The 10,054-nt window shown below is 31.7% G+C and overlaps 2 protein-coding genes across 4 annotated transcripts in view; both read right to left on the bottom strand.

Moving 5' to 3' along the window:
* The window catches only part of LOC107637254 (AAA-ATPase ASD, mitochondrial), a 3,804-nt gene extending 2,470 nt beyond the window's left edge, over positions 1–1,334 (bottom strand). Inside the window, exon 1 of one of the 2 annotated variants that reach the window (XM_021121983.1) lies at positions 346–1,334. In XM_021121983.1, coding sequence (XP_020977642.1) covers positions 346–907 — 562 coding nt within the window. In that variant the 5' untranslated portion in view covers positions 908–1,334. The remainder of the gene's footprint in view (positions 1–345) is intronic. The other variant, XM_016340687.2, reaches the window with a different exon arrangement.
* LOC107635280 (putative uncharacterized protein DDB_G0270496) lies at positions 1,844–6,180 on the bottom strand. Of its 2 annotated transcripts, none has more exons than XM_016338706.2 (14): positions 6,052–6,180; positions 5,552–5,643; positions 5,268–5,446; positions 5,061–5,133; positions 4,900–4,974; positions 4,700–4,810; positions 4,433–4,475; positions 3,472–3,565; positions 3,167–3,269; positions 2,991–3,086; positions 2,842–2,874; positions 2,601–2,700; positions 2,370–2,454; positions 1,844–2,259 (listed from the first exon to the last, which is right to left on the bottom strand). In XM_016338706.2, exons 2-14 carry the CDS (start codon positions 5,633–5,635, stop codon positions 2,130–2,132), a joined length of 1,206 nt encoding a protein of 401 aa, XP_016194192.1. In that variant the 5' UTR covers positions 5,636–5,643; positions 6,052–6,180; the 3' UTR covers positions 1,844–2,129. The 2 variants fall into 2 exon arrangements, with proteins under 2 accessions (XP_016194192.1, XP_016194193.1); XM_016338707.2 differs by having other exon boundaries at positions 2,122–2,259; positions 5,552–5,647.

Here is a 10,054-nt window from a genome sequence, read left to right as displayed (position 1 = left end):
AGAATATAATGATAAAAAATATTATTCTTTATATACAAAGTTTAATTTTTTTTTAACATATAATTTAATTTTAATGCACTGACAGTATAAAAGAACTTTACACATGTATCAAATTAAGTATTACTAGGTGGATAAAATAATTACTTTCAACAATCAACGCGTGAATGATCATGTAAACAAATGAACGTGATCAAATGATTGTGTAAAATAGTTATGGTACATCAAAATTAACCTTTATAACATAAACATAACTTTAGAAATAGTATATAGTAAAGCCTTAAAGTATGTGCAGAAGTTCTATGAAAATTTTGAAGTATTCATGCATGGAAGGTAGATAATACCAACCAGTGCTGCAATTGTTGGTGTAGAGCTTCAATTGTCTGTTCTTGATCTTGATTGCTTTCCCTTCTTCCAAGACATGAGGGATGTAAGAGTGAGCAATGAGGTCCCTATAACGCTTGTGAAAGCTTAAAATGTAGTATCTCTTCTCATCAGAAGCTGGATAGAACGAAAACGACTGCGTTTTAAGTGTGGTTTTGTTTGAGAGCCACCAAACCTTAACACCTTTGAACTCATCACTCACTTCTTCACTGTCATCCATGCTCAGTACTACCTGGGTTTGGCTGTCCTTGACCACTTCCGCCTTCAGCCTTTTCGCGCTGAGGGAAGAGGTGGCGCTCAGGTATGTTTGGATGGCCGTGAAGGCCTCGCTTCGCTTGAGGCGCTCGCCGGCGAACTCAGGGAAAGTTATTTGGATGTATGGAGACAAGAAGGATGCTAGTTTGTGTGTGTACTTTTGGACATGCATACGGAGGTGAGGAGGGAAGAATTTCTCAAACATGGCATACATGAACATTATGGTAGCCATTATTGATCCTATTTTTGACCACATTTCCTCAAACCCCATTTTTTCCCTTCCTAAGTGTTAATTACACTAAGATTTGTTTGTCATGCAGCATATATAATAAAGGATTTAGCAAGTAAGAATCTCTAGTTTTCTGTGGGCGATCAATTTCTTAGGTCTTAACTTGGTACTTGGCCATCAGATTAAATGGCCTAATATTCATAGTGCCTCACTTCCAAATATATAATACTTGATGAATACAAATAGCACATTACTTGGTTATAATGGGCCAATAAAAAATGAGATTAAACAGATATATCACTAGTATAAGTGATGATTGCACAAACAACGTATAGAACCACTCATGGTTATTCACATTTAATGGGCAGTAACGGGTTTTATTTTGAGCAGTTGCTGGTTCCAAATAGTGGAAATCATGCATGCATATGAATGGGTATGTGTGTGTCATTCTTTCATACTAAATGAATAAATTGTCAAATTTGTCTCTCAAAAATTACTAATTCTCTAAATTGGTTTTCAATTCGTGTTAGTAACTAATTATGATGTTGTGGTCAATATGATGTCACTTAACGTACTACATCAATAAATTTTGATGTCGTTAATAACAAAAAAACAAAAAGAATAATATGACTAATTTAAAATTTTTAAAAGACAAATTTAATTTTAAAAAAAAGACTTTCAAAAACCAATTTAAAAAACAAATAATTTTTCATGAACGAACTTGACTACACTGATTATCACTTTTGTCTGTTCTTCCAACTAGTTGTATCATTTTTAAAAGAAAAATGTCAATTAGCTTGTGTCACACAAAAAAAAATTGTCAACCATTATTTGTTCACATTTACATTGAATAATATATTTCATTGTAGATAGCATTCTCTCCACTAGTGAAAATCGTTGCATACTTTTGACCTTTCTATGGTTGAAGAGATAATGCCAAAAGCCCAAAAGTGATTTGGCTTCTCCTAAAAGTGAAAATCCTTGCATACTTTAATCTTTCTTTGGCTGAAGAGATAATATAAAGAAGATGTGGCAACATATTCTAGTTAGATTTCTATGGCTGTGTAATGTTGTTCCTTCTTAAATGTGTGGACACCGAAAACAACATAAGCTAGCTTAAATTAATCAAAATCTCTTAGGCACATCTATCCTGAATAGATATGGAGTACACAGAGCAAAATTTTGGCTTGCACGGGCAAGAAATTAAATTTCCTTTGGTAGTGTTAGAAAATTGATACAACATATGTCTGTCTACCAACCATGATTATGAGGCTGCAGCAGATGATCTTTGAGTCTTCAATCCGAACAGATTCTCAAATAACTTTGGAGCCATAGGAGGAAGATTCATCGGTTGAGGGGCCATAAAGTTTACTATCTTTTCATGAACATTATACCTTCAACATCAAATCATTCAAAAGCTTGTTCAGTTAATATGATGAAAGAAACACACCGTACAAACACACCCACGGAAAGAAACTCAAAAGTATTGGCAGTCTCTTGATACCTTATCTTGCGGCTTTTTGAGGCACGGCGATCAACAATTTTTCGTTTCTTTTTTTGCATTCTCTTCAACGCATAAAATGCTGTCTCTATAAAAGAGAAATAACAGAAAATGAGGTATTTGACTTACACTATTAAAGAACAGAGTTTAAGGGCATAATATTCAGCCAGGAAATTAAAAACACTGGCAAAAAAAGAGCTATATGTGAAGATTTTCAGCCACAAAGTGTTTTACCAGATGAATTAGGATCAACTGTCTCAAAAAATTCTTTCAGTAATTGCTGATAAAATTCAGAATCATCCAGAAGTTCAGGATCACCATCAGTTTGCGCTTCCTGAGCAGAGTGAATTATAAAACAATGTCATGTAAGAAACTACAATGACGAGAGAGAACATTACTTGCTAATCATCACTTACTAGGCACACAATTGCTGACAAATCAATACTAAAATTAACCAGTAATGTATAATTCTTACCTCGTCTTTCATGTTATCCTTAACCTCGTGAACCTGGACAGTGGAGATATATGCCAGTGAGTAGACATGATGGTTAAAAAGTAAAGCCTAGCATACTCTGAAATCCACAGAACGCTTCTATAACAACTAAGATTAAGCGACCAACTTACAGATCCAAATACACTAACAGCAGATTTTCTCAACCGCATCTGTTTGATCATTCTACTGGGGTCCCTCATATAAGAAGCGACTTGATTAGTTATATCCTGTTATGAAACAACATATTATGAGTAAAATAACATGCCTCTCACATTGCAAAATCCTCAGCCCACTTTCAGAACCTGACCTGATTAAACGCATGCAATTTGCCTTTAATGGCAGCAGCACCAGTTGTCACTTGTGTCATCCTCTGCCATTTGTTGATTGACTTGTCTCTGAAAGATGCTATTCTACAAGATACAATACAATAATGAACAGAATCAGCCAGATAAACATGCATGAAGATTGTATCACAATGTTGTAAGAAAAATTCAAAATACTAAAATTTGTCAATTATACATGAAAAGAAGAGCTAAGAATCTTAATGATGCACCGAATTGAAAAAATTCATGCTGCACACAATTAGTACGCACTTAAAAATTACAATAATACCTCTTATGTGTCTGAGAAATCTGTGACCATTCTTGATCAAAATTGTCATCCAAATTCTTAGAGACTTCCAAATCTTTTGATGACCTCTCTAGACCTTCAAGAGAAAGGAAAAACTCTCTTTATAAAGGACAAGAAAAAAAATGAAAAAGCGCCTAAAAATTGAAATATTAAGGACCGAAAAAAAATTGAATTATCTTTAAAATGGAAAGGAGTAACCAGCCACCAAGAACTCTTCTTGTTAAGCTATATTTTTTTGTTTGATTCAATCATAGCAGAACAAATTATTTTGGCTAAAAGAGAGGAATCACCCAAAAATATTTGTACATGACCCGTGCCACCCATTCCTATGACTGTATATTAAGCACAAAATAGATTCACCAGATAGTTAGGTAATTCTTCCATGCATACACTTTTTCTTCCCTCTCAAAACTTATGATTTTCAACTTCAAACAGTGTCATTTTCCCAACTTTTGTTCTCTCCATTCATGCAACTATTTTGCATAAATGTTTTATGCCTTGATTGACTAATGTGATTAGAACCTCACTTCAATGATCAAGTAGATGAATGATAATGATAGGTCAGTCATACTCTGGACAGAAACCCTTGTAACATTCAACTTCAAACAATGTCATTTTCCCAACTTTTGTTCTCTCCATAACTCCATTCATGCAACTATTTTGCATAAATGTTTTATTCCTTGATTGACTAATGTGATTAGAACCTCACTTCAATGATCAAGTAGATGAATGATTATGATAGGTCAGTCATACTCTGTGGACAGAAACCCTTGCAACAAAATCCATACACCTAAAGCAGTTATAATGCTTGTATTATCTCCAATTCTTACAAGCATCAAATAAACAAGACCTTAACATAGCATGAAATGATAGCAAGCGAATGAGGATAAAATCATATAAGAAACTAGAAAGGAAAAAAAGTATTATTAAAGAAATCAATTACCGCTTGTGGCTTGGGTAATAGATGGGTTCTTTTCAAATAGAGCCTGCAATGAGGAAAGTAGTGTCAGTATTATTGAAACTAGGGAAGCTTAAACATAATGTTGTACATATGATAATCTAATATCTTCATAATCTTCAAATAAGACAACTAACATATTATGTATTAGATATGAAACAATAAAGTTACTAAAACACATACATGAAACAAGCATAAAAAACTTGTATTTTTTTTATCTTTCATATATAAGTTCCAAGTCAAGAAACACACCTCTTGGAGTTCCAATATAGAATCTAAAGTCTCCTTGGAAGAAGTAATCAAATCTGAGTATGCTACTCTAACATTTTCATCTGCTTCACAAAATGAAGACTTGACTGGATCCTGCAGACAATATGTTATCATCAGTCATGAAACTCAAATATGGTGAATAGCAAATTGCATTAAATCTTAAAATTGGGATAGGAAAAGACCTGAGGTAACCTATTTGAACTTGAAAATGGCTTCTGAAGCAAGAACCTAAGCTCAAGAATTTTGTACCAGAGGGCCTTGAAGACAGAAGTCAGTGATGTTAATATAAAACCAAAACAGAAAGAAAAAATGTTCGTTAACTATATCTAAATAAAATTATCACCTTTTGGCTTTTTACAGCTTGTCCTTTAAGGAGATCTTCATCCTTATGATGCTTCAAATTCTTAAAATTAAATCTAGAGAATGGAGACAGAATGTTATTTTTCCATAATTCATAATCCACACAATCATATGGATTGAAAAGGGAACATAATAGGTTCATCATAACTTAAGTGCTACAGAATAACACTATAAGGTTAAGAATTCTTACAGCTCCTGGTGATGAAGATCCCTATACTCTTTCTCAAGTTGTTCCATCTCATCATTGTTCCATCCACTTTGGTCTTCCTCGTCTGTTCCCTCCTCTCCATCTCCTTCCTCTTCTCCTTGTTCCTCCTCATCCTCCTCACCATAATCATCGTCGTCAAAATCATCTTTTTCCTGCTCCATCTGCATCACAAAAATAACCCCTCCATCAAAAAATAAAAAATAATGAACCTCTCTCTATACTTGCACAACATTCTAGAAACCTTGCATCACCAACACTTGACTTACCTCTTCAAACTCCATATCATTGTAGTCATCCGAATCGCTGTCACTTTTTCGCATCTTCTTAGATTTCTTTGCGGATAATCCCATTATCAAGCCTAACTTTCAAAAAAAGAGAGAAAAATAAAGTTTTCCATCAAACTCAAAATACAATAAAACCCTGGTTAGGAAACTACAATTACAGGGAGAGTAAATGAGTATGCAAACAGGTAAAGTATCCCTTAATCCATGTGAACCTTAGCACTAAAAGTAACACCAAAAAGCAAATGACAGAAGCTCTATCTCTATTCACTTAGTAACTACGAATAGTTCAATGTTCCAAATGGTGCTCATAAAAGATACTGTTCTCTACGCTCTAAATTGTTTCAGATTTCAAATTCATTAACATACCAATCGAAAAAAAGTAAAAGGAAACATCTTATTAGAAAGAATAAAAAAGGAAGCTTCAAAATACAGTGAAAATTTATTAATAAAAACAAATAAGAAAATAAGAGAAAAGGAATTACAGGAAGGAGCAGATGAAACGATGATAGAGGACGGTTGTGGTGGGCTGGTGGAAGTGACGGCGGAGGTGGCGGTGGCGGGACTTCGTGTCAGCTCTGTTATTTTATATCGAAGTGTTCCGATCTGTGTGCTTCGTGGTTTTAGAATGATATAGGTTACGGACTCGGGTATCATAACTAAGGCCCAATGTGAACCTTGATGCAGTTAATTGGGCCGTCATCAGCCGAATACAAAAGTCAATTGGGCTGGGCTGGGCTAGGCTGGGCTAGGGAAGTCAATATTATACTTTGCTAATTCTGTCCAAAAAAAAATACATTGCTAATTTATACTTTAATTTATTTGTAACTTTTATTTTAGTAAATCTTATATTCCAAACATTAGTTATTACGTTAAAGTATATTTAATATTAAATCATTTTTGTATAGTTCATCTCATGCATCGGGTAGGTGTATGCAAGATAGTAAATTCGTAATTTTTACTTTAACTTAGTCTATTATAATAAATTATAATTCGTAAAATTGTAAATATATAAAAAAACAATCAATAAGAGATATTCATAAAAAAGCAACCGAGTTCAAAAAGAAAAGAACAAAAAAAAGTTTAAAGTTTTCAAAAGAAAAGTAAAATAAAATAAAATAAGTCAATTTTATTAATCATTTCAATTTCATCCCACTCTCTTTTTGCATATCCTCTTTTATCTTTATTTTTCCTCAAAATTTTCATTTTTCACAGCATTATTTTAACTCTGTACTTTTTCTTATTATTTTTGTTTAAAATAATAATTTTTTTCGGACATATCCTTATCCCTCTTCTAATAGAATAATACCTATCCAAGTGATGAAATAGAAAAAAAGACATGATGGGTTACACATATCAGAAGCATAGAGAATGAGAGGGAAAAATGGAGAAAAATCGAAAATTCTAACACCTTTACTGCAGATTATGCTTGGGATTCAAGTTGGGGTTCTGCATTGCACAGCAAAACTAAGCTTAAGCTTTGGGCCAATTTTTTCTCAAAACGTAGGTTACTTGCAGAATCGCGATTCCGACGATTCTATGACTTTTTTCGGTGTTTCTGTGTATAAACAATTTCAGTGACTCGAGTAGTAGACGCATGACGAAGAGAGAGAATAGAAACGTAAATTCATATGTTTTCGTGAGCCAACTCGTGATTTTGTCTACCTTAGATATATGTACAAACCACTATTAATTAATATAATCTAGATTACTTGATAGACTAATTTAGTCTTTAGGATATAACAAATACTTTTTAATACCAATATTAAAAGTTTGGGGTAAATAATACTAAGTATTCTTAGGTTATGTTTAAAAGGGAGTTTGAGACGGAGAAACAGAAACGGAAAAATAAAGATTGGGAGAGAGACTAAATTAAGTTTTTGGATTGTGTTTGGGATAAAATATACTAGACTGAGTTATGTTTCAGTATTATGTTTGATTTAAGATAAATATAGAGATTAAGAAATAAATTTAAAATTTAAAATAATGAGAGTATTTTAAAAAAAATGTTATTAAAGTTTTAGTTTCTATTCCTAAAAATTTTAGTCCATTATGTTTCCACCTTTTTAAAGCGTTTATTTTGAGATACTGAGACAGAGACTGAGAGACTGAGACTCAGTATCATGTTTGTTGGTTCAGAGACTGGTACTAAAATTTCTGTCTCTGTCCCTAAAATTTCAGTATTTTAGTACCTCCAAAAAGTAGAGACACAGGGGACTAAAATTTTTAGAGATGGAGATTGAAACTTTAATAACATTTGATACCTAAAATATTCTCATTTCAATTAATTAATTCCAATTTTACTCTTTGTACAAATTAAATTAGAGTTTCATTCTTGTTTCAATTTCTGTCTCCCACTTTACACCAAACAGAATACTGAGATTTATTTCAATCTCTGTCTCTTAGTTTCTGTCTCTCAATCTCAGTCTTTTCGTCTCTATCTCTCCACCAAACACTACCTAAGGTATTAAAGAGACTGAAATTTTGTGTTCCAAAATTAAAATTTTAATTATAATCTCTAATCATCAGGTACAATCCTCAATCTCAATATTTTGGCCTCAATCTCAATTCCATTCCTAAGAAACAAACAAAGCTAAAAATTTTAATATATCACAATTTATCATGTTCTCATGAAAAATAAACATTCCATCAAATACTGTAAAATACATTCAACATGGAAAGAGAACACATGACCTCTTACTTTTACTATTAGTCATAAGTGAAAGTTCGTCCGAGATGTTCATTTAAGAGTAAAATATCGTTTTGTCTTTAATGTTTAGATTAAGTATTAAAGTTGTCGCTAATATTTAAATCGTCTCATTTAAGTTTTTAACGTTTCAAAATCGTTTCAATATTATCTTGCCGTTGGTGATCTGTTAACATAATTGACGGTAGGACAAAATCGAAACGATTTTAAAATGTTAAAAACTTTAATAAAGCAAAAACGTTGGAGACAAAAATGATATATTACTCTTAAAAAAATTACCAAATTAAGTAAAATAAAAATAAAATTTTAACGAAATAAATTGCATTATAAATTTAAAATTTATACTCATATTTATAGAATGGCTAGTATATAAACTTTTGAAAAAAAAAATAATATATATACAATGAAATATAAATTATACATTTTGTCTGTAATGTATCAAAATTCTTTAAAATTATAAAAAAATAAATTTATTTAAATTCAAAAATATTTGGATATGTTTATAAGTGATTTTTTTTAACTTTTAACTTATGAAAATGTGTAGTATTAATGTCTGGTACAATTTTCAAAACAAAATTGCAGCTTTCTAAAAAGCTATTTTGGTGCTTAAGGAGAAGTTAAAAAAAATGACTTCTTTCATAATAAAAAGTTTTTTATCAACTTTCTCTTAAAATAAGTACTTTTATAACTAAAAAATAAAACACAAAATAACTTATTTATAAGCTACTTTTAATATAAGCATTTATTGTTTAAGCTATTTCTTCAAAAGTAACTTAATTAAGTTGTTTACCCAAATTAGAGCTTATGTCATGGCTTGTTAACTATAGACAAATATATTTATTAAAGTATTGGATAAAATAAATTTTTTATCTTTATCATTGATTAGTCCATTTTTTTCAATTTAATAAACAATTAGTCATTTTTTTAATCCAATTATTCTATCTTTTAAAATAATAAAAGTCAATGTCTTGAATATTTTAAAATGAGCTTCATTCTATGCAAATTCCAAGTTGGTGAAAAATTCTCATTCTTGAAAACACACACTTGAACCATACTGCTAGTTGGCTAGGAGGTGGGAAGTGGAAGTGACGCGCGGATGGGGCGCGCGTGAAATGATATAGTGAGGGTAGAGAGTATCCAATGATTGTGGAGAGGAGGTGTCTGGTTACAAAGGGACAAAGTGGAGACGCACGAGTGCAAAGTGGGACCACGTGCCACAACACATGCACGTGAACTCCAACGTGTTCCCCACGTGACTCCCTCCCCCTCTTTGTCCCCAACAACGAACAACCTCAAATCCTTTCAACGCTTTCCCTTCTCACACACCACCCACTTATAACATTCTCTCTCTTTTATTTTTTCATGTATATATTCCTTACAAAATCTATTAAATTAAATCCCTCTGTTTAATTTTTTTCCTTCGAAGTATTTTGTATATATTCTATTTCTCCTTCTAATAATTTTGAGTTATTATATTCTTCTTCTTAACTTTTAGTTAGTAGTACTGAAATAATTGTCTTCTGACTAATAGAGTATAATTAGAGTACCATTATTATTTTATATTATAAATGCTTTACTTGTACTTTTCCAAAAATTATTGGACAAACTTTTGATTGTTACGTTGGGACGGTCAGTTGCAACTTGCAAACCCTATGGCTTTTCTTTTTCAAAGATAAATTAATTTGTGACGTTAATTATTGGTGACTATGTATGATTAAATTATTTTGGTAATTAAATTTAATTAAATTAATATAAAAAAAAGAAAAATAACATAGTTAAAT

Source organism: Arachis ipaensis, chromosome B04 (genome assembly GCF_000816755.2).
Source record: "Arachis ipaensis cultivar K30076 chromosome B04, Araip1.1, whole genome shotgun sequence".
In the NCBI taxonomy this organism is placed as follows: domain Eukaryota; kingdom Viridiplantae; phylum Streptophyta; class Magnoliopsida; order Fabales; family Fabaceae; genus Arachis; species Arachis ipaensis.
This window is presented reverse-complemented; position numbering and strand designations above follow the sequence as displayed.